The 23,158-nt window shown below is 51.3% G+C and overlaps 6 protein-coding genes across 6 annotated transcripts; 3 read left to right on the top strand and 3 right to left on the bottom strand.

Annotated features, from left to right (window-relative positions):
- Nucleotides 1-1,630: 1,630 nt before the first annotated feature.
- BDW47DRAFT_123627 (putative C6 finger domain protein) lies at nucleotides 1,631-3,792 on the top strand (the record flags this gene model as incomplete). The annotated part of the gene is made up of 2 exons (XM_024816090.1): nucleotides 1,631-2,413; nucleotides 2,488-3,792. The coding sequence occupies 2 exons, from the start codon at nucleotides 1,631-1,633 to the stop codon at nucleotides 3,790-3,792; spliced, it is 2,088 nt and encodes a 695-aa protein (XP_024674627.1).
- A 2,233-nt stretch (nucleotides 3,793-6,025) lies between these two features.
- On the top strand, nucleotides 6,026-7,349 carry BDW47DRAFT_101424 (uncharacterized protein). Its single transcript, XM_024811653.1, has one exon. It carries the CDS (start codon nucleotides 6,479-6,481, stop codon nucleotides 6,893-6,895), a length of 417 nt encoding a protein of 138 aa, XP_024674626.1. The 5' UTR covers nucleotides 6,026-6,478; the 3' UTR covers nucleotides 6,896-7,349.
- Nucleotides 7,350-7,882: 533 nt separating this feature from the next.
- BDW47DRAFT_123625 (uncharacterized protein) lies at nucleotides 7,883-8,495 on the top strand (the record flags this gene model as incomplete). The annotated part of the gene is made up of 2 exons (XM_024816089.1): nucleotides 7,883-8,027; nucleotides 8,131-8,495. 2 exons carry the CDS (start codon nucleotides 7,883-7,885, stop codon nucleotides 8,493-8,495), a joined length of 510 nt encoding a protein of 169 aa, XP_024674625.1.
- A 273-nt stretch (nucleotides 8,496-8,768) lies between these two features.
- BDW47DRAFT_101421 (RING finger protein) lies at nucleotides 8,769-10,230 on the bottom strand. Its single transcript, XM_024811652.1, has 3 exons — nucleotides 9,941-10,230; nucleotides 9,078-9,864; nucleotides 8,769-9,018 (listed from the first exon to the last, which is right to left on the bottom strand). Exon 2 carries the CDS (start codon nucleotides 9,810-9,812, stop codon nucleotides 9,411-9,413), a length of 402 nt encoding a protein of 133 aa, XP_024674624.1. The 5' UTR covers nucleotides 9,813-9,864; nucleotides 9,941-10,230; the 3' UTR covers nucleotides 8,769-9,018; nucleotides 9,078-9,410.
- Nucleotides 10,231-11,955: 1,725 nt separating this feature from the next.
- Nucleotides 11,956-12,624, bottom strand: BDW47DRAFT_89412 (uncharacterized protein). The gene has a single exon (XM_024820155.1). The coding sequence runs from the start codon at nucleotides 12,444-12,446 to the stop codon at nucleotides 12,102-12,104; it is 345 nt and encodes a 114-aa protein (XP_024674623.1). The 5' UTR covers nucleotides 12,447-12,624; the 3' UTR covers nucleotides 11,956-12,101.
- Nucleotides 12,518-15,528, bottom strand: BDW47DRAFT_89421 (C2H2-type zinc finger protein). The gene is made up of 3 exons (XM_024820156.1): nucleotides 15,112-15,528; nucleotides 12,808-14,965; nucleotides 12,518-12,744 (listed from the first exon to the last, which is right to left on the bottom strand). Exons 1-3 carry the CDS (start codon nucleotides 15,245-15,247, stop codon nucleotides 12,603-12,605), a joined length of 2,436 nt encoding a protein of 811 aa, XP_024674622.1. The 5' UTR covers nucleotides 15,248-15,528; the 3' UTR covers nucleotides 12,518-12,602.
- Between the last annotated feature and the right edge of the window lie 7,630 nt (nucleotides 15,529-23,158).

Raw genomic sequence — 23,158 nt, 5'->3', positions numbered from 1 at the left:
GAGAATTGGAACAAGACCTGGAAGACCAGTCGGTCGCATACGAAGTTGCAAGAGAGAAGAGGAAGCACCGTACGGAGTAGTTGTCTAGATATGCGCCAGCGCCGGAGCGCACCTACGTCCACGATCGTCGCAATCGCTCACCCCAGTAGAATCGGCCAGGGTAATTCATGATCTATGCCAAAGTGGTCGCCATCTCTGTTCTAATCGATAGATGTATTGCGACCACGGAGATGAGGACTGTGGGTGGAGTTCTACGGCCGAGTGTTCAGCGATCGTCATGCGATTCTGGACGTTGCGACCCAGACAGCAACCGGCGCAATGCGACAAGCGGAATCGAGGTACAGAATAGCATCTCCGTTGTCGCGCAGGTGGAACAGTTCAGAGAAAGAGATAGAAAACTACAGACTAGTCGAATACAAACCAGAGTGAAAGCGGAGAAGGTCAGTTGTGGAAATTCTCGTGAGTGAAACCCATGATCGATCAACCATCTGGTCATCAAATCATCGGCACCCACTTTGCTTTCTGGCTGCCTCAGTCACCCGCTCGCTTCCCTCTCTTCTTTTCCTCTTTCGCTCTCTTCCCTTTCGCTCTCTCTCTCTCTCTCTCTCTCTTTCTCGCTCTCTCGCTCTCTCTTCGCTGTTCTCCTCCCTCTCCATCTGCCAACTTCATCGATCTTTCTCCACCCACCCACTGCTCGGTTTTCATTTCTTTTTGATTCCTGTTCTTTCGGTTGGTCTCTCGCTTTCCTTTTGGATTGGTATGTATTTCTTTTCTACTGTCGCAAATGCTGTTTTGGTGGTTCTTAACTCCCCTGAACTGGTTGTCGGCTATGATCAACTTGCTGTGATGCCACCGCTGACATAGCCCAGCGCTTCGTAGTTAGACGACGACTCACCACCCACTCCCACCGTCTTCCCACTCCCACACACCCCCCAACTCCCTCCGTCACCACCACCTCCATCTTCCTTATTTCTTCAATCTCATCGAGTTTCTCAACTACTTGCGACTCGTCATCCACCCTTTTGGTTTACCTCAGGTACGTCTGTCTCGCCGTTTTCTTCCTCCTCTTCCGGGACTTTCGGCCCACCGCTATGGCCGTCTACCCACCCTACCCCCTCAGTTTGCACACCCCCAATCAGGATTCGACCAACGTCGAGTCGACATCTCCTTTCCAGTGGCAACTGGTCGGGAGATCATCATCCTCGTTTTACCAATTTGATCAAAAATATGTTGCTGACCAGAAGCCTGGTGTTCCCTTAGTTCTCCCGACGGCTTTTTTCGGCTCTCTTTCATAACCCAAGCGCTCTTCGGCTTCTTGCGACTTGGGGTGCCCTCATCCCATCCACAACCATTCGCCCATCAGTCATTGCCTGATCATAATCGCGGGTGATCCATCTATCCATCCGTCCCCTTCTGGTCTCTTCGTTCTGGTAGGTTTAGATGGAATTTGCCCATACCCTCTACCTCTCCTCCTCGTCCTCCTGCCCTTCCCCCTCCCCACCCGCCTCCTCCTCGATCGCTCCGCCTCCCTCCCGTTCCCTTCCATCGTCCACTCCAGTCCGAATAGTCCATTGATCCAGTTGTCAATGTAGCAGTGGTGTGGTAGTCTCTCCCTCCTGGACTGTCCACAATGCAGGCTGTCCAGTACGAACAGCTTCCTGCTCCGGGGGGATCGCCCACCTATGCAGATCATCCTGCGCCGCATGACTTCTCCCCTTATAATAAGGCTCCGGCGCCGAAGAATGTGGCCTTTGAGCTGCTTCTAGATGAGAACAAGGCGCGGGCTCGCATCCCCATGCGGGTCCAGATCTACCCTCATGATACCACGGACTCCATCGTGACGACGGTCAAGAACTTCTACGGGATCTATGAGGGCGGGAACGGGGTCAGCTTTGAAGATGACCACGGAACCACCCTCATTGCCCGGTATGAGAACTTGCGGAATAACATGACCGTCTACGTGCGGGTCATCCCCCTCCCCACGTATGCGGAAGGCTACGGAGACCGCTACTACGGGCCGCTTCCTGTTGATCCTTGTAAGCGCCCCAGTCTGGGTGAGCCGTTCCAAATGGCACAGGCCATGCCGTCGTCGCAGGCGCCGGGGCATCCCCGATCGCCCTCGCGTCCGGCGTCCCGGCTGGCTCGGAAGCGCAGTATATCGCCGTCCGGGAGAAGCCGTCGCAGCGTCTCCCAGCACAAGCCGCTGTCGCGGGCGGGGAACAAGAGCCGGGGCTCGAGTACCCACGGCAGCTTCCATGACGATGCCGCGGCAGGGTATAGCGACAGCGACGGCGGCTACGGGTCTGTCTCGGGCACCAAGAAGACCCGCAGCGAGCAGCTGGGGAGCTCCGACATCAGCATGGAGAACATCCTCCAAGACGGCCGTCGAAAGCGGCCCAAGTTTGACAGCTCGGTGAGTTTACTGCCTAGTGACATTCTGGTTCTATCGCTGTTGCGGTCGCTGACTGGGACCGTTCCGTTTCACAGGAATTACCCTTGTTTGCCCCTCCTCAGGTCCCCCTCACCACCTCCACGTCGTCGATCTCCCCTCAGCGCCGATCCATTGGGCAGGAAGGAGCCATCTCCCCGTTCGCTCGTCCCACGCAACGTCCCTACACATATCAGCACGCACTGCCGTCCCCGCAGAGCTACGGCCAGAGCGAACAGGCATATCGCATGAATCCCGCCCCGGGTTCGGTGTATGCCACGCCAATGGTTCCCGACCAGGGTCATGGCCTGCGGGACCGGACGGTCACCCAGTCGTCTGGGCAGTTCAGCAACCCCGCGGGGCCTACGGGCGCGCCGGGGATCCTGCCGACCCCGGACCCGACCATTGCCAGCTGCATCTCCGATGAAGATGTGGCGATGCAGCTGATCCGCCTGGGCGACGCCTCCAACTTCTCCCATGGGCGCACGTCCGCGTCGACGCTGGACGATGCGTTCAGTGGCGCAGCCGACGCCGCCTCGTCCACTGGTGCGACGAGCGAGGGGGAGGACTTTAGTGACGACGATGACGACCTGCCCGCCCGCGGTCGGCAGAAATTGGAGTCCAGCCCCATGCTCCCCCCGGGTGCGACCAAGCATACCCACAAGCGGCTGGATGATATCCTCCCGAGCTATGACAGCTCCGATGGCAGCTGCGATGGGATGGATGACGAGTACCACTACCATCACGATGAGGATCTGATCCGCGACGGTTCGATCAAGAACGAGGTCGATAACGACTCCGTCTATCGGGAGTCCGCCCCCAAGTCCAAGAAGACCAAGGTTCGGACCACCAACGGCATCCCCTCCTCCAAAGCGCGCTCCAAGCCCGGCGCTCCCCGGCAGATCAAGAGCGGTAGCAAAGGCACCGGCTCGGCAGGTCCCCGCAAGGTGAAGCCGATGTCCACGACGGCGACCCACAAGCCAGCCATGTCGCCGCCGCTGGTCAGCCCCGCGCCGACCCGCAAGGCGTCCACCTCGTCGGTCAACTTCCAGCCCCCGCTGGCGGCGGACGAGGAGGACCTGTCGACGAAGCCTCGCTGCCAGCGTTGCAGGAAGAGTAAGAAGGGGTGCGATCGCCAACGTCCGTGTGGGCGGTGCAAGGACGCCGGCATCGGCGTGGAAGGTTGCATCAGCGAGGACGAGGGGAATGGTCGCAAGGGCCGTTATGGTCGCCACATGGGCGTGCCCGTCAAGAAATCAAGTGATGATTACCCATTCGCCGGGAGCGACCTCTCTCCCACGCTGATGGCCGCGGTGCCCCTAACATCGGCGGCGATCGATAAGAACAAGAAGCGCAAGCGTTAGGCTCGGAGAGTGGTTCAGGCGTTTGAACGTGGCCTCGTGCTGGGATCACGAGCTGAGCTGAAGGCGACGCATTGACTTAGACCGAACCAACTGTCACTTCTACCTTTTTTCTTTTTCTGGAATGACCCTCCCTCGTTCTCCTCCCTCTGTTTGCCATCGACCATTCTCTGATGGCTCCGTTCCTTTGGTTTCCCTGCGATCACATGCTACTCTCCTATCCAACCCATCCATACGCAGGTTCCCTCTTAAGTCATCTCGCATGATGTGTCTCCCACAGTCTGAATGCCTGAACCAAATGTGACAGCTCCGACTCGAGCCCAGCGCGCGAAGGGTCCTACCTTTACATGTTTTCTCATCATCTTTTTTCTTTTTCTTTTTTTTTTCCTATTTGATATTATTTGCACGTGTGTGTCGGCTGTGGCTCTGCCTGAACCATTGCTTGCTGTTTATCATGGATAGTCTAGCGAATGAAGTGAGCGGGTTGATTGATTGATTGATTATCGTTGCTTGTGTCTTTGACTTTATCTTTGTCTTTCTCGTTGTCTTTTGGCGTTCACGCTGTTCATTGCAGACCATTACTGGATCCCAATCTGACAGCCTCCACTCATTTTTTTTCTACACTACAGTGAAGAAACATCCTTTTGTCATACGTGGTTTATGCTTTGACTTTCTATTATCCACCATCTTTACTGTGAATGGGTGGATGGAGGTGGATAGGAAATATATATTGATTTGAAGCCTGTTTTGGATGAGTAGGTAGTAGTTGGGTGGTGCAGTAGTATCTGCATTCCAGCGTGAGTCCTACATGGTACCTATGGCTCCGTTTTCGTGAGTTTGATATGGCCGTGGACGGTAAATAAGGTAGGTCAGGTATGGTTTCGGTAGTACCCAGTAGATGCTACTCCGGCAGCCAATATGGTTACCGTAAACGGTTAGCGCGACCGGCATTCATGCGACTAAGCGCGCGCTTCGGAAATGATTGTAGATCTGCTTTTTGATATCGCATTACCCTGGTATGTGTTTTCTAAAGGAAGTGGTTTAGGTCTGGATAGTCGTGTTCCTCATACGTGGATCAAATGATGTACTACGTCCCCTTGACTACGTCGTCTCACGGAATAGATACCCAGGATCGACATGAAAGGGAAGGCGGCTGGGGAATTATTTCGTAAGTAGTGGGGAGGGGGGAAAGAAAACAAGAAAGATAGAAAAACAGACCGACAACACATCATGATGAAGTTGCGACAAGCAGATAGATACCAGAATAGAGGGGTGCCAGCCACCTACATATCAACTAAATCTCATTGATCAGAAAGACAGACACTTCGGTCGCTGAGCGGGGTTCAAATCCCAGCCCTATTGTTTATTGTTGATTGACACGATGTGATGTGATATTCCATCCAGCCATTGTTTATCATACATATCTTACTTTGCAAACTTCCATGATTGTTAGTCGAAAAGAGAAAGACAGGGCTAGGATGAAATGAAGATAGTCCAGTTGAACCGGTCTCGACCCTCGGTTTAGCCGGAGATGAAGGGAGGGAGTGGGTCGGGGTCTCTGATTGAAGTGGGAGTGTTTTCGGCTGAGGGAGCTGGGCCTGAGGCTGTCGGTCCTGGGTGACTAGGTACGAGATGATTAGCTAAGGAAATTAATAATGGGTGGGCGGAGACAAGCCGGTTGTTCGAGGTTGTTGGTTGTGTTGATCTATATTTAGTTGGGATTGTACTGGAGTATTGTCGTAGTATGTATGTAACATGGGACGAGTCAGGTGAGACATTCTTCCCTCGTGACATACATATATAGAATCTAGGCTTGATTCTGTTCATCGATTGTACACCGTCTCCTGCCCTACTACCTTCCTGTAGTAGTACTACCTCGTAACCCCAGTAAGGAGAGAAACTGAATAGGCCACCAACTACCTTACAGGTACCTACCTAGTAAGGAACCAGGGACGAATAATTTGACAAGCTTTGATGACTGGCACGAGACAGAGATCTACACACGCTAGTCCCAATCCGGCTTGACACGGTAGCAGATCAACCAGTCAGATGCTCTGGCACGATGTAACCCCTGTCCGCCAAGATGCCACCTTTCCGCATTGGGGTGTTTGTACCACCGAACCCCACTCTAGCGTAACGCCTTTCTTTTCTTTCTTCCAGGGTATTCAAGGTATTCAAGGACCTTTCCCTGCTACTCCCGACTTACTTCCAGTTAGTCCAGACATACTTCTAGTGAGGCTAGTCCTGCTAGTCCCCCAGGCTAATCCTATCCGTGACAGCTTCGTCCGGCTTCTTTCTAGCCTTCTCTCTAGCCTCTTCTTTTTCATCTCTTCTCTTCGTCGTCGTCTTTCGATCCCGCCCCTCGTTGGCCCCTCTTCGTTCGCTTTTCGCTCTTTCCACGGTCTTATATTTACTGTCGTTCATCCTCTCTATCTTTTTGTCTCTCTCTCTTTCTCTCTCACACACATCACCATCGAAGACCATCTATCTCCTTACTAGTCCGCCACAAGATTGATCTAGTCAGAGATCGAGATCCCTCTAGTCACTCGTTTGATATTCCTTCGGCTCCACATTCGCTTCTCGAGCCTTCACATCTACTGCGACAAACTTCCACTACGCGACACTCCTATTCTGTCGCATCGCCAACCTACAAAACTCCCTCCATCGCTATTGGCGAGCTATCCACGCCATGAAACTCTCCAATATACTCCTCTGTCTGGCCCCCACGATCGCCCTCGCAGCCGATCAAATCCCTCCGGCACCCACCCCCGCCATCCCGCATTCCACACCCTCGACCTCCCTCCTCAACAACCTAGACCCATCCAACAGCGACGCGAAAGAACCGCTCGAACCGCAGCAAGTATTACACCTCGCCAACGACAACGCGCCCCTAGCTCTGGTGGAAGAAGATCCCGCGACAACCACCGTCCCGGATCCGTGGCCCGCCCCAGCCAAGGGACACATCGGCTTAGGGACGTTGACCCCGTCGCCGGGGGCTACCAAGTCTTTGCGCGCGCGGAGTGAAGGCACGCTGGGCCAGACCCCGTGGATCGGGATGGCGATTGGCTTGACGTGTACTGCTCTGGCGGCGGTGATGCTGGGGTGATGAAATCATATGTTGGATTCGCCTTACCTTCTTCTCTTATATCCTCTTTCGCCTTCTTCGCCTTTCTTCTTTATATTCTTTTATTTCGACCTTTCTTCTTTTTCTCTATCATTTATTTCTCACCAGTATCTTGCAACCGGGGTTGTGATCTTGCTGCGAGCAGCTTCGATACTGGATTTGAAAGACGCGGACCCATCGCGACTAATACGTGTGGATGCGATGGCCGCGTTGGTATATTTTCTTCCTTTTCTTTCTTTTCTTCTTCTTTTACTGCACCATACCCACATGTATAGACGGGTGCAGACGCATGGACGTGTACATGATACCTTTTGCTTTTTGCTTCTTTACTGTTATGGATGAATAGCTTGGTTAGCTGGTGAGAACAGCTGCTATGATGATGGTGGCTCTTTTAGATGCTATAGATAGATATATACAATACCAGCTATAGCTTTACAAGTCTATCTTATCCCCTTATCTATCCATCAATCTCGTGGACTATAATCGCTAGATGGCGTATATTGCTTGAATCAGTTGATTTCAATGTATGCGACATACTACTGGAAGTCAACAACAGCCTCACAATCCAACCCTACCTATACAAAAGACACCTACACATTCTCAACAAATCATACTCATTTCTACCAGAGCATAGTCCAGAACTACTCCAAAATATCAAAGGTAAGTAAAGATAGTAGTACCGAGGCAATACGAACCAGACCAATAACCATCAATCAATCAACTCACAACTTACTCCGCGTCAGCAACAAAGAAACCACCAAGCCCGGGCGTCAAAGAGGCTGTGCCAACCCCAACTTCGTCAGCCTTGCTTTTCATCTTCTTCGTTCATTTCATCTCATCTCATCTCTTATCATCTCTTATCATCCATCTCAACATATTAACATCTAACTCAATAATCAATACACATCTATCTATCTACATCCATCTATCTATATACATCTATATACAAAAAAAGAAAAAGAAAGAAAAATGTCCGAAAACCTCTCCCTCATCCCCGAAAAGAACCGCCCCCCGGAGACCCCCATCACCTCCCTCGGCCACGAACTCGGCATCATGTTCGGCTTCATGGCGGCTTGTGTGGTGATTGTGGTGATTTACGTGATATTCTGGCGGGGTATTTCCTTCTCTCCCTCGCTCCCTCTCTCCCTCTCTCTTCAAATAATACAAGAACATAAGTATAAACAATATATCTAACCCCACCATTTGCACCAATCTAGCAGCCGAAAAACGCGAAGAAGCCCACCAAGCCCACCGGCGCGAACGGCTCGCCGCGCAACACGCCCGCGACTACCAAGCGCGGGGCGGCGGGGGCATCGGCGGGGTGCATGAGAAGATGGCTGATGCGGAGGGGTCGGGGGAGAGGAGGGTGGAGTTGCCTGGGTGTAGTTCTTTGGGGGAGGGTGTCTATAGTGAGGGTGGCGGCAATAGCAAGACTACTGCTGGTCATCCTGGGGCTATGATGGTGGGAGGGACGAGGTTTGAGTTTGAGTTTGGGTTTGGAGGGGGGGATAGTCCTGGTCCTGGGGCTGGTTCTGGGGCTGCTAGTGGTGGTGGTGGTCAGGGTTATGGTCAGAGGGTATGATGGGGGGTTGGAGTTAGGGTTTTTTGGTCTGGTTATATGGTCTATATCTACGTATATCCATATCCAGAGTGGAGAGGGATCTGGTTTGTTCTGTTCGAGAAGCTGATGTATTTATTGTCATTGTCATTATATTATTATCTCACAATAAGCACCATCAAGATACTCTACCAAGCCAGCCTGATACTCATATCGATGATAGGTTATGCACAGAAGGAGCCAGATCAAATCAACCCCCCGGTCCCCTGCCCCCCATCGGGCCCCCCCTCATGCCAGCTTTTCTTCAACCTATCCAGCATACTCTCCCTGCGCGAACGGCCCTGGTCGGGACCTTTCTCGTGGTCGCGGCCAGAACTCCGACTCTGACTCTGACCCTCACTATCACTGCGACTGCGACTGCGGGTGCTACCGTGGTGCGCGTCCTCCTCACCAACCGCGTCCTGAGAGGACGGATCCTGAGGACGACGGCGTTCGAACATCCGCTCGAGGACGCTCGCTTTGCGATGTGGCTGTGTTTGCTGAGAGTCTGGAACGAGTGAGTTGAGTTGAGCTTTCAGATGTGGTTGTGTGTGCGTGCATGCTAACCGGGAGACATGGTTTGGTCGTATAAATCTGATTGACGGGTCCTTTATCGATGGAGTTGGCGTGGTAGAGACGGTTTTATACCATGAGCTCAGCTCATATGCTTGGTTGGTGGTGTGGTGGTGGGTGGTGGGCGGTAGGTGGTAGGTGATGACGTCGTTGGAACCTTCGGTAGGGGTTCCGTTGTCATCCGCGGGGACGAACCCAGGCAGATGATAGGTACGCGCCGTGTTTGGAGTTGTTGGTTCTGTGCTCCTGGACTGTCTGGTCCTGTGGACAGACCTAGCCCGGTCCATGTGTCTCATGTCATTTTCCATGAGAGAAAAGAGACCCATCTCAATCACCCCCTCGAAAAGAGGACGCCGACGACGACGACGACGACGAGGAGGAAGAAGAAGAAGAGGAATAAGGGGAGGAAGAACCCCTCACAACCCCAAACACCCCCAAAAACTTCTTCTTCCACCACTTCACAAAGATGGCCCTCGCCTCGCGCAAATCCTCCTGCCTCTCCTGCTGGATCCTCCTCTCCCTCGCATAGAAGTCCTCAACGCCATAGTCGTAGTCGCTATCGCGAGGCCGCACCCGATCAAAAACCGCAATCTGCGGCCTCCGGAATTGGTAGAACTCCCGCCGACAGAGCGGGCAGCTCGCGTCGCGGGTGCAGAGCCAGCGGTCGATGCAGGGCTGGTGGAAGACGTGCGCGCAGGGGAGTTTGCGGAGAGTGGAAGTTTCGCTCATGTCTTCTAGACAGAGGTCGCAGTGGGTGGGACATTCGTGGTTGTTTTCTATACTTTTATAAGACGATATATGAGCATAGGACTTGATGATGGGAGATGCTGGGGTTGTATGGTTGGTGACTAACTTACCGTTGTCGAGGGGGGTGTAGCAGGGGAAGGTCGCGTGGGTGAGATCGCGCGCGCTCAATGGCCCTGGGATTGTTGGGAGGTGGAAGGAGACGCGCCGGAGGGAGCGGTGGTATGTTGATGGAGAGGTGTTTATGAACTGGGGCGCCATTTTCACGAGTGTTTCTCGTCCGTTGATATCCATGAGGTAGTTTTAGATGTGTGTAGTTGGGGTGGTTTGAGATAAGGTTACAGTTATCAGTATGTAGATCCAATATCTCAATGTACAATATTCCTTAGATAGTTAAAGATACTATAAAAAAAAAAGAAAGGGATACTACACCTATTTATGCCTAAATCTAGAAAAAATTCAAGAATGACGGACATATCTCGGGCCCCGAGTGCATGCCTCGACCCAGGCCATGTTGCACTTATCTGTCTGTCTATTGGACCGCCTGCCAAGTGATTCTTCTCGGCATTCTCTCGGCACACGGTCCGGCTGCCTTATGACGCAGTCTGCCGTACTATGATCATTTCTTTTGAATGGCGCCCTGGTCGAGATAACTGGTACCAAGAGGTACTTCTTCTGCTACATGTAGGACCTAGATAGTGGTACTGTTCAAATTTTTCTGATTCGTTGCGGCGTATTTCCTGACAGGGACAGTAGTCGCATGTCAGCCCTAACATCCAAACTTGACCTGAGGGTTAACAACTTCTACCAGTCGACCATGGATATCCATATCCAGGATTTCTATTAAACATACAATACTACCTACCTCTCTCAATGATTCATCCAGATGTAACCTCCTTACTGACATCAACCTGGTCACAGCCAAGCCAATATCAACCCAACCCGCCAAGCCCAACAACCCATCCCATTAGAAATAAATACTCCCAAGCCGATCACTAATCGCCACATTCGCCACCCGAATAGGAAATTTGTTGCGTCTCCATTATTTACTTCAGATGCAGCATGTCATAGACTTACTATCCCTCACTTGAGGGCCTGCCTCACCTAACAAGGGCCAATGATGGATGTATGTGCCAATGTAGAGATGGACCCTAACCATGCCCGGCCCCTCCTCACAGCAGGAATGAGATGGGATGAGAGCATCTCTCCCTCATCATCAATACTGCAACAGAAAAAAAAAAAAAGAAAAAAAAAGAAAGAAATAAGCGAGCCCGCCACGTAACTATCCATCCCGCCAAACACCAAAGCCAAGACCCAGATCTACTCCCTCCTCGAACCGAATCTCAACAAACCCACCTGGACCGTTTTCGGTGAATTCGGCCGGTGGAAAAAGGCCCCGCTCTCTTCTAGAACGGAGGTAGAAAAAACATAATGACGTATCTCGCCATACGCTTCTACCATAGAAGCGTGCTGTCTTCTGTCAGAGTGGATAAGACAGTGTCTGGGCTCATAGCTTCGAAAGCTTCGACTTGGGTCTTATTGGTGGGTTGGGTTTGTTGTTGTTGGTTGGTATTTGTTAGCATGTCTTGTTTTGACCGTTCGACCAGAAACACCAATTTGGGGAGTGGGGGAGTTTTGATATCCAACTTGGATGGATTCGGGTAAGGTTTTGGCTAACTGCCTAGTTGGTTGGGTAGATGAGGTTCATTTATAGATAGTTTGTAAATGGTAGATGTTGTCTGGGCTTGTTGGGGAACTCCTTGACTGGGTACCTTCACTGGGCTGTCTACCGCTGTCTACTGTCTACGTACGAGTATCGCCACTGATAATCTATACTACTGCAATGGATACACTACGATAGGATTATCCCGCCAACCAGTTATATTTGTGCAAATACTTATAGTACAGGGGGTACTACAAACGCAGCAGACGCAGGCAACATGCAGAGCGGAGAACTCGAACTCAACGCGCAATAAACATTAACGTCAAACAGAATCACAAGGGGGAAAAACAGCGAAGCACAACAGATAGATAGGTACGATCAAAGACAACATAACGCATCGACGGACTGGCGGGACGGCATAAACACATGAACATCAAAACAATTCTAACGCATATTAAAGTCTTCAGGAGACGGTCAACAACAATAATGATAATTCAAAATGGTCCAAAATGAGTGATTTGAAAGAGACTAAATCAAAAATCAAGATCAAAGAAAAATAAAAACGAAGAAAAGAAGTAAAAACAAGGGCGGATTATATAAAGCACAAGGTATCAAACTGGGACAAATCGACGGAAGAGTGACCAACACGCTGATGCGCAAAGAAGGGGAGAGAAAGCACTAAAGATTAGGTGTAGTCCAGTGTAAGGCGATGAGAATGAAAAAGCAAGACAACTCCACCAAGTGCTAAAGTGAAGAACACACAGGACCAGCCGGGTGTCGAGATGTTGCCCAGGGAAACTGCCCATAAAAACACGAAAATGACCACACCGGACTCCTGTGAGCTCTTGCAAGGGAAACCGACAGGAAGAACCAATAAACGACGTGAAAAGAGTAGAGCAAAAGAAAAAGAAAAAGTGGCGACCGGACACCGGCAAGATTCCATGGCGGATTGTCATTCCAGCAGCGGATGACAGTCGCCTACCTTGCACCGTGCCCAACCGTGAATCCGAAATCCGTCAATGCCCAATATATATGCCCAGGGGAACGAGAGAAAGAAAAAGAACAGAACGCAGGTCGAGATGGACTAGGCCATGGAGGCATGCCTGAACATGCTAATAAGCCGTGCCGACGCTGGCGAGCGTCTTCGTCGGCATTGGGTGGATGGGTTGGTCCTTGGACATACGCAATGAGTCCTCATAGCCAACCAAGGCTTGGGAGTGCAGCTTGAAGGATTCGCCCATAAGTTTGGTGATTCTAAGATACTGTTAGCCAATCTTCGGAATGGGAAGACGCATGGAAAAAAGGTGATGAACTTACCCCCAAACCACCACACCGTCCAAGATGTTACCCCAGACACGGGCCACGGTGGAGCTGAGCTTGCCAAATGCATCGACGGCGTCGTCATCAAACAGATTCCGCACCTTGTTGTAGATGGCCATCTCGGCCTCCGTCGCGGGCTCATCGTCATGTTCCAGGCGATAGAGCCAGAGGCTGAGGATGACCATCAGATCCAAGCCGCAGAGGGGATGCTCCACACTCCAGTTGGTGGCGGAGGTTTTGGCAACCCAGTTGATGCCTTGGACGGCCGCGATCTCGATGCATTCGAAGCAGGACTGGATGACCTTGTTCATCTCCTGGGACCGCTTGACCTTCTCGCGCGCGACGGTCATCGCCGCGGCGACCTCGTACGAGGAGTGATAGCGCAGCGCCTCCTGGATGGACTTGAGATCCACTTCCAGACGGGCGCGCGTGTTGCGATATACCGCCATCGAGTTGAAGATCAGCGGGTGGCCCTTCTGGGGCGTGCTGAGCGGCACGACAATGGTCTCGGGCTCGCACACCTCGAGCGAGCTCTCCCACGTCTCGAGGGCGAGGCGCAGCTTGTACTCGGTGACCACGTCCTGCAGCGCCTCGAAACTGCGCTTGTGGTTCCAGACCTGCAGAAACAGGGCGTTGATCAGGACGCGGGTGGCGAACGCGCTGTACCGCACCTGCTCGCCCTGGAACAGGCAGTCGTGGGCTTCGCGGACGGTGAGGGAGCTGGCGGTGGCCAGGCTGCGGCGCCAGGCCTCGTCGTCGTTCACGTCCAGGTTCCACAGCGACTCGGAGGAGGGCAGCTCCAGGTTGTCGATCTCGTCGAAGCTCATCGCCGGCGTGTGGTTGAAGGTCAGCGTGAGCATGCCAAAGAAGATGTAGACGGCATAGTAGGTCCGACGGCACGATTCGTCCTCGATCCACTCTTCCCGGGTGGGATGCCCGCCCTCGCGCGCCTCGGTCCGCAGCTTCATCTGGTACCGGTTCCCGGCCACCATGTTGGCGAGAAGACTCTTGATGGAGCACGTCCATTCCAGCCCCTTGGGGTCGCCGCTCCAGCTTTCGAAGATCATGTTCAGCAGGGTGCTCTGCATGGCCCACAGCGGGCACTTGCGGGAATCGAAGTTGTCCTTGTGCTGCAGGAATTGGTTGACGAGCATCTTCGACCCCACGTGGAGCATGAAGGCGGGCGCGCGCTCGAACGTGTACAGGGCGCCGATGGACAGGACGGCCAGGAGCAGGGGCGGCGAGGTGCTGGTGGGCTTGAAGGACTCCTGGTGCAGGAAGGGCAGATGGTGGTGATACAGGTTGAAGTACGTGGACAGGTACTTGTTCAGGGCCGCGGTGGACGGCAGCTGGAAGGTCTCGGGCAGCGAGCCGAGGGCATCGGCGTTTCGAATGCGCTCGACGACCATGCTTCGTTCGATCTCGTTGGCGATCTGGGGAGCCTTGGGTAACGTCAGTGCCTGGCTTGGGCCCGGCGACTTACGGTAGTTCACGGGGCTGACGGGGCCCGTCATGGAGGGATAGGGCGACAGGGCGTTCGGGGTCGAGTTGCCCGACACGGGCAGCGAGTTCACCAGCGAGTTGAGCGAGGGAGCGAGGGCGTCGCCGACGGCGCCGTGGCGGTCCATAACCGAGGAGAGCGTATGCGAGTCGGAGCCACTCTCGTGCGTGGTGAAGGGCGAGTCCATGGAGCGTTTCGTGTCCGCGGGGGAGACGAGGGTGTCCCAGGGCATCTGGGGTAACGTCGCATTGCCGGACAGGTACGAGACGGACGAGGGTTCCAGGAGGGGACCGCGTCCGGGGGAAAAGGAACGATCCGACTCGGCACGGTCATTGCCCTGACCCGTGGCAGCAGCTGCGGCCTTATGTTGGAAGTCTGTCATCAACATGGCTGCAGTTTCAAGGTCGACCATACCGTCACTGCTTGCCTCAATTTGCTCTAACGTCGCGGGATCAATGGTGACCGAGGGCTTGGAAGGAGCGGATGCAGGGGAAGGCTTCTGAACACCCGAGTTTCCTCCACGACGACGGCCCTCAGACACGAGCGGCACCCCACCATCTTTGGCGTGAACAGTACGGTCGTGGCGGAGGAGTAGATCTCTGCGCACGAAGGTGCTGCGACACTTTAGGCACTTGAAGGGTCTCTCTTTGGTATCTGTTGAGAGAGAAGTCAGTATCAGGTTTCAAAACCGTGGCAACCGGAGGGGGGGAGGGGAAGGTTGGGTGTTGAGGCGAGAGAGATAGAGACGAGGGTAGATGGAAAACCACGCGACGAGGGCAGGGGAAGAGTATGGCACTTACGCGAACGTTCATGACGGCTGCGATGTTCACTTCGGCTGAAAGCGCGATTGCAAAATTGACATTTGTATTTCTTCTCCGGGACGGAGGTCTTCTTGGCCGGCGAGTTGGCCGCGTGGTTGGGAGCGGTAGGAGCCATTTCTTCGAGAAGATGGTGCGACGGAGGCGCCAGACCGAATTCTTCTCAGCAAAACGACGGCGAGGGAAAGGGCAGTGGTATCGTCCCTTTCGTGATTTCACACCGGTTCTGAAGGCGGTTTGACGACAGGGTTTCGGATTGATGTCTGATCATTCCTTGGGAGCGGGGTGAAGACCGGACAAGTTGGATGATACCAAACTGGGGGGTGTTGAATAGAAGAGGGGGGGAGGTGGGATAAGAGGGTCCAGCCACAGGCGGACGGAGGGAGGGGAAAATAAGAAGTGGTATGTTGAGAACCACGGAGAAACCAAAAAGAAAAAAAAGACCAGAAACAATTAAGAATGATGAAAGAGAGAGTGGATGAGAGAAGAGAGATGTTGAATATCTAGATAGGAGGGGGGAGAGGAGGAGGGGGAGGAGAGAGAGAGAGGGAGGGGAGGTGGAAGAGAGAAAGAGTGAAGAAGAGAAAGAGAAGAGAAGAAGGGAGGGAGGGAGGGGGGGAGAGAAATGGATGAGGAGAAAGTCAAGAGAGAGAGAGAGAGAGAGAGAAGCAGAAGTGGGAGCTAGAGAGAGTCTGGTCTAGTCAAGAGGAAGTAAGAAGAGGGAGGCGAGTGTGGGAAAAGTCGCGAGCAGGTCGTGGGCCGAAGCGGATGGAGAGAGAACAAGTGAGGCGGTCGTGCCAGAGTCGGTGTTGGCGGACTGGGAAGCAGAATATTATCATAATATTTTAATATTAAATAAATAAATAATAATGATAATGATAATAAAATCAAAATAAAAAATAAATAAAAAAGAATGAAAAAGAGGGGCTTCCCGGGCGGGACTCACGGAGGGCGAGAGAGAGAGAGAGAAAGAGAGAGAGACTGAAGAGGGGAACAAGCGAACACCGGACTCCAATATGAACACGTCCCGCTTTCTCTATTTCCACCCGTCGATCCCCCAACATCCAATCATCCACCAGGACTGACCGCCTGACTAACCCCATCACTAACCTAAACACGTCCCTTGTGTCGGTATTTTACAAGCATCGTACGGTCAAAGATACCATCGCCCCTCCGGCCGACACGACAATCCACAGCCCACATGGACCGACTGCTGTAGCTTCAATCCATCCCGTCAGCCCGGTTCCTCCATCTCTCATTCTCTCTGGAGTGGTTAGGTTGGTTTGACATCAAGGACAGAGTACAGAGCACAGAGTACAGAATACACCATCGGTCGTAGACTCTGGTGGCTCTATTGGTCGAGAATGATCATTTCGTTAGTCTTCACGATGTGAGGGAGAATAAATGATCGTGTCCATGTCTTCGATCCACTACGGCTTTATCCACTGCGCACAACGCATTGGGAGAAAAAAAAACACGATTCAAATGAAACGACTTGGCTTTTTCTTCCTTTTCTTTTTTTTCTTTATTTTTGATTTATTTAGTGTTCTTTTTATCTAATTTTATTATAATCGTTTTGCTGTGCCCCTCAACCCCTCCATGTGAAGGATACCTGGATAATTAATCCGTAATAAAAATAAAAAAAATAATAATAATCCTACTAGGTCCTACTTGAGATATACTGTATGCATGACATTGACATTGGGCAGCATTGTCTATGGATAGATCTCATCGTGATGGATCATCCATCGACCGGCTTCTCTGGAGTATTGACGATATGGCACCTATGAAGAGAATCGGTACTGAAAAGGTTCCATAACGATGGGCAAATCAGGAATCATGACCAGGACGAACCCACATGATGTTATGTCCGGGATTCGTCTGACGATGCTATCCTTTTCCCGACCTCATCCTCCATTTCCCATCCCTGCCTAGTGCCTGACCTCCCCCCTCGCCGAACGAATCGAGATGGTTACCGCATTATATAGCTGCACCGACTGATGGTAGACCTTCCGCGATGCAGGAGTTCCACTAATCAGTCTACTAGTACTTACTTTTAATATTAGCATTCACATCAATCTGACTTATTGATTTGTCGATTTATTTTATCTTGGTTGATGATTTATTTGGTATCATTACTCACTGTGGGGTTGTTGGTATGGACTCGATATGGAATGGCATGTAACTCTGTCTGGAACTAGGGCTGGTTGAAGATGGCGGTAACACGGTGTCTAGCATCTACAATCTACCAGTCTACTCTACCAAGTGTCTATCAAGACCTTGAGGTCAATCTGACAGCGCAGAAGAGTGGTAGGGGCGAATCTCAACCCATGGACGGCTGCGGGGCCACCTACCCAAGCCATCATCTCTACATCAGATATCCAACATGGACTGTCCAAGTCAAGAACAACCAAACCAGAGAATGGGAAAGAAAGGAGTCAAAAATAAATCAAATAAATAAACCATCGGGCACTCTAAGACATCAAATCTATCACACGCAAGTAAGCCCCTCTCAGGAGAATTGAGATTTTACCTATATATTTCTTTTTTTTCTTTCAAAAGAAGAATAAAATACCTATCAGGAATAGTATGATTTGTGATACTACCATGTAACGTGATTTTCGGCCCCTCAATCCTCAATCAGCCCCCCTCCGCGCCCCCTCCTCCCTCCTCCTCCCTTTGCCCCTCCAACCAAACAGCACCAGATCCTCAAATGCCACAGGAACCACACACACTCCCCCCCCCCAAGCATGATTCGTGTGTTTGGTTTTCTCTTCATTTCCTTCATTTCCACCAGGGATTCTTTGATCCGTTGCTTTTCCACCTTCTTGACCTCAGGAGTTCTGTTGGATGGCTTTCCATTCCAGTCCCATTCTTCATGGCAGTTTCATCTTTCAGCCTATGTAGGGATTGATTATTGATTTCATTCTCGGGATCATGGTCATGTTCGCGTTCGCGGATCCTTTGGTATCCACTTTCCATTAACTAATCTCTCCCCTCCGGAGTAATCTCAAACAGATGGGGAGGGGAGAAGGGGTTGATACCGCTGATTACTATGATTACTTCCCCCGCCACTCCCTTTATTCATTCGATCCACCCTGTCCTTGGGAAAAAGTGATGTAGTAACCTGGAGGTAGGTACCTTTGGTTCCCTCCGCGTCCAAAGAAAGACCCAGACGAAGCGACCCCTCGGTTCCCCCTCCTCCCTCTAGGCTCTTTCTCCTCCCCCTCCCTACTGTGTCTCGCGTTTCCTTGACACGGGACCGTTTTTAATGATCATGAGCATCATTCTTGTCCTCACTCAGCGTCATCATCAACCGTAATCCACTTCCTACCCCTCCTTTCTTCCCTCTTCGGGAAATGGATCCCTTCTTTACCCCGGATGGTTTGTAATATATCAACGGATCATTTCTATAGTATAACTACACGACACGACACTACACTACATCACTGGTGCACGGAGTACCGAGGTAGTCACGATATATATTCCACGGCCAAGTCAACAATCCAGATAGACACGGTGGATCTTCGAAACTGAACTCTACCATTGTTCCAGACCACTGGTCGGATCCTTTCCCCATCCACACCAACTATCATAAATGAATCCAACGCGTCTTCCTCATTACCTACGTACTCCCCTAGCCTTCTCAGGCTACCTCGAACGCGAAAGACAAGAAAAAAAAACCAACCAACCACGGGAAACACCGTGGAGTAACAGCATTGGATAACGTACTGGAGCTTGGCTGGACACGCCACCCGTCATCGCGCAGCAAAAACCGTGGGAAATTAAATTTAATCAATCTGACCTCTCCCTCCTGACGATGCGATGTGATCTCTCTGGCGTTGACAGATCATCGTCCGTTCCGTTGGGATGTCTGTATAGATGGCTGTATTGATAGATCGATCTATCTTACTCTGTCCACCACCACCACCATTATATGAATCCGTATCATCTAGTAGATCCCAACTGAACACCCTGTCTCATATGGAAACCAAACAACCATTGGCCAGCCACACAAAGCAATCAACCCCTCGATAGAAAAAACGACCAGTCCTCAAGTAAGTTGTTTGTTTGCCTGTCTGTCCCCATCGATCCGGCGCGGTCCTGGCCCCACGATCAAATAATACCTACCCACGGAGTACGGAGTACCAGGTCAGCTGCTCAAATGGCCAACCCAACGGACTACAGCAGACTGCAAGAAGGTTGCATCAACCGCCTAATCGACGATGTGGCCTCTTTCTATTCCCCTTCGGACCCCTTCAGGATAGTAGTAGGAAATTATGCGTCGTTGATTGGGTCAATTACCTCCAATTGCTTTGCTATGCTTTACTTCTGGGCTATCAGATGTGGCGATGCAGACGCCATCCATATCCCCATGGACAACCAACGCATACATAGGTCGGAGTATACATACATAACAAGACATGGATACGGGATACATCGCCGTCCTCAGACCCTTGAAACACGAACAACACTATCCAGGGAGTCAGTCGTCTGTATGATGTACGGAGTATATGTATTATGTAGTGAGAATGCGCTGCTAAATATAGGAAGCTAACTTTCCAGAATGAGTACCAGGTTGAATCCTACTTACTTACCTAGTTAAGAGTTAGCATTAGCATGGTATTTACGACAAAGTAAGATAAACAAGATTAGGTAACCCGGCCTGTGGCTGCCTGCAACATCAACCAGCAATAATAGCGCCGGGATGGGACCAGCCTCACCTCGGAGACGCACCCTCGTTCCGTTTCCTCGAGAGAGGCCGCCCGCCCCACACGCGATGAGGGGACTGGAAACCCGATTACTCCGGACTTTGATGGTCAGATGGTCATTTCTTGCTGTTAGTGTCGGCGGATGATATTACCATAGGTAGGTATTGTATTCTTGAGTCTCCCCTCCTTGTCCCAGGCATAAGCGTGAGCAATCTTATCATATCCCTTCAGAGACAAACCCAAGACACGACGAGTTGGTAACTACTCCGGAGCCCACATATGCAAAGTTAATAATAATATCTTCCATCCCTAGCTACAGGAATAGAAGGCAGGCAATTACGGACACAACGCGCAGACTACAGAAGATTCCATTTCCGTGTAATCCCGGAAATCCCATCCCAGTGGGGCGTAATCAATCAATGAATAATGAATGAAATAATGATGAATGCTGGTGGGATGCCGAGAAGCCGTTGCCCCCCCTTGACCAGATTCAGACACGGTAAGTTACTGGGGAAACACGGTATCTGACTATCTGGATAAAGACAGTCGAACCGAGTCTCTCTTTGGGAATAGCGTTATACTGTGGACACCGAACAGTGGGACACTCGATAAAAGGAACGGTGAACCCCGTAGCGGGGTCCGTGATGAATTCAATTCTTCAATTCAATCGTGACTTGACTCCAAAGCTCAGGCTGAAGCGAGGAAAAGTCGACGTCAGCAGGAGCACAGCACCCACACCCACCGAGGTTGAGGCCGTCAGATGCAGGACCCAGTCGTTAGACTAATCGCCTACAGTAGTTTTGAATCTGGACTCGAGCTCCAGTCTACACTACCGAGGAATATCCCCGGTAAGGAGGAGAGCGTCAATGCGACCAGCTAGTGAACTAGTCGCACTTACGTACCGTACTTCCTTGACCGCTCTGATCTGCCAGGATAAGTAAGACAAGGGAGGGGGAATGAGAGAGCGGTGAGCGTCATCTTGTATACAGAAGCCAGTTAGTACCTCGGCCAACGTCTTCGATCCGCCAGCTTCACTCTTCACCCCTACCTAGTACCTTACTACCTACCTACCTACCTAACCAAGATGAAGTCCTCGGTCCACTTCCCGGATCATGCAGCGGTCCGACCCAGCCAACAACGTCCAGTAAAACTACCTACTGAGTAGCTACCTTGGGTAGATAGCGAACAAGAAGCCTGTGAAAATTGAATAGATGGGCAATGGAGGGATAGTCCACTGCCAAGTACCAGCCAGCATTTTCAATTTCTTGACCGTCTCGGCGCTTACCCACCGCATCGGTGTAAACATCCCCAGTTTGGCCTATGCTATCCAGATAGAGGACCACATCCACATTCGCATAACAATCCTGAATCCACTGAATCCAGCGCACGGAACACGAAACCCTCCACTCTCCAGTGAAGAGTGGGCAGAGGAGAAAGAAAAAAAAAAAAGAGGGGGGAATGGTAAAATCCTCCGTGCATACCGTACCGATCCTGGATTGAACCCGACCCATCAGTGATCATTTCCCGTATGGGCGTGTTTTCTCCGAGCCACCGGCCCCTCTCTCCATTTGTTGATGGAGTGAATGATACCTATGTTCATCATTTTTTAGTTATGTTTCTTTGACTAAAGACTTCGCTGTGTGTGGCGCACACAAATGGATAGGGTAGAAAGTGATGGGGAATGGGTCGTTAGGTAAAAGAAAGAATCCAAATCAGGAGTTAGGGTTGGCTGTTTGTCCTCTGGATACTACTAACTACGGAGTAGTACCTGGTAACTTCTGCACCTACCCGTTTGTTTATCTCCAAGTCCTCAGTGACAGGATTACACTGATGATGGATCGACTCTAAGGTTGGTCAGTCGATCCAGGCAGGACTATCCATCAGTCGTGTTATTCACAACATACTAACCACGATGATGATAATAATAATAATGAAGAGAAAAAAGAAGTTTTAAAACAAACCCCACCAGTATAATAGACATACCGTTGCAGGATTCCAGGAACCTCTTCCCCGAAGCCCCCGGCCCCGACACTAGTGGCCCATCGGCAGCCAGAAAAGTTAACCGCCTTTCGTCCCGACCACACCAACTACCTTCTTGTACTATGATTCTCGCGAGGTATCTGCCCAGCATGCCCAAAGTACGGTATGTACAGAGGTCCCTCTAATAATTGGCAGTCTTGGTATCTACGTGTCCGTAAAAACGTACGTGGACGTACCTACGCAATGCAGATAGCGACGAGTGCGGTGGGAATCGCGACCCGACGGACCACGCCGCCCTAAAAAGTACCTACCTGACCTACTTGACCCAACTAACCAATCTAACCAACCAGCCGAATCCTTGTCTACTAGGGATCATGTATCGTGGCTTTCGGTTTCCACGGCTTGGGTCTGGAATCGCGGCATCCACAGGGTTAGCTGGCTGGCTGGCTGGCTGGCTCGCGTCTTGGATGTCGCGGCGGTGAGGGACTGGACTGGACTAGTTTGCTACTTTGGGTATCACCTCATATCATGGATACTATATCAGAGGTGTCGAGATAATCCTTGGTTTAGGCTGACTCTTGACCGCTTCGTGACAACTCTCTACTCTGCTTTTGGCAAATTTTGGCCCACTGTGGATTTTACCAAGAAGGGAAATTTTTATACTATACAGAGTCTCTTATTTGGAGGGGCAGGAGAGGGGGAAAGAAAAGATTTGCGAAAAAGAAAAAGCAAAATAAGAGGGGCTTTCCTTTCTCTCTAATATTGGATTTTTTTTTGTTTCAATCTTGGAACTTCACTGTGGGGATCGCTTAGCTGGACTAAATCCATCGATCTATCGATCTATCCACTATCAGCCTGAGGCTATCAACACGACCTCGACTCGTCAATATTGTAGACCCCTCGAGTCCTCGATGGACAAAGGAACAGTATGTCGAACTCGAACTCGAACTCGTGGGAGGTTACCTACCCAGGAAGCAAGTATACAAGCAAACTGCAAACCAATTAAACTGTCTCAACCCACCATCCAACCATGGAAGCTACCCGTCTCACATCCAAGATTTGGAAGATCGGGAGTTGACTCGTTCCATGGTTCAATCCCGCTTATCGCGGGGTCTCGTCCTATCTACATCTATATACGGAACACGGATACTTGCCCAGCGCAGATCGGGATAATTCACTTACCCGGGAGATGGAATGCCATCTATTGGGGGTGTTTCTCGGTGTTGTACAGATCTGGGTGGGTAGTACTAACATGCGAGTAGGAGCGTGCCTTGTTTGGCTATTTGGATTATGTAGGTAGATTGATGCACCACATGTGTTCGGTTCCTGTCGTACAA

The sequence above is a fragment of the Aspergillus candidus genome (genome assembly GCF_002847045.1).
Source record: "Aspergillus candidus strain CBS 102.13 unplaced genomic scaffold BDW47scaffold_8, whole genome shotgun sequence".
NCBI classification, from domain to species: Eukaryota; Fungi; Ascomycota; class Eurotiomycetes; order Eurotiales; family Aspergillaceae; genus Aspergillus; species Aspergillus candidus.
This window is presented reverse-complemented; position numbering and strand designations above follow the sequence as displayed.

What these genes read in the sequence shown, in the direction of transcription:
- BDW47DRAFT_101424 (XM_024811653.1), top strand. Translation starts at nt 6,479, where the DNA reads ATGAAACTCTCCAATATACTCCTCTGTCTGGCCCCCACGATCGCCCTC.
- BDW47DRAFT_101421 (XM_024811652.1), bottom strand. Translation starts at nt 9,812, where the DNA reads ATGAGCGAAACTTCCACTCTCCGCAAACTCCCCTGCGCGCACGTCTTC.
- BDW47DRAFT_89412 (XM_024820155.1), bottom strand. Translation starts at nt 12,446, where the DNA reads ATGACAATCCGCCATGGAATCTTGCCGGTGTCCGGTCGCCACTTTTTC.
- BDW47DRAFT_89421 (XM_024820156.1), bottom strand. Translation starts at nt 15,247, where the DNA reads ATGGCTCCTACCGCTCCCAACCACGCGGCCAACTCGCCGGCCAAGAAG. An exon ending in CAGCCGTCATGAACGTTCGC is followed by an intron (nt 14,966 to 15,111) that starts GTAAGTGCCATA and finishes CTCTCTCAACAG; the next exon opens with ATACCAAAGAGAGACCCTTC. An exon ending in GACGGTGTGGTGGTTTGGGG is followed by an intron (nt 12,745 to 12,807) that starts GTAAGTTCATCA and finishes ACAGTATCTTAG; the next exon opens with AATCACCAAACTTATGGGCG.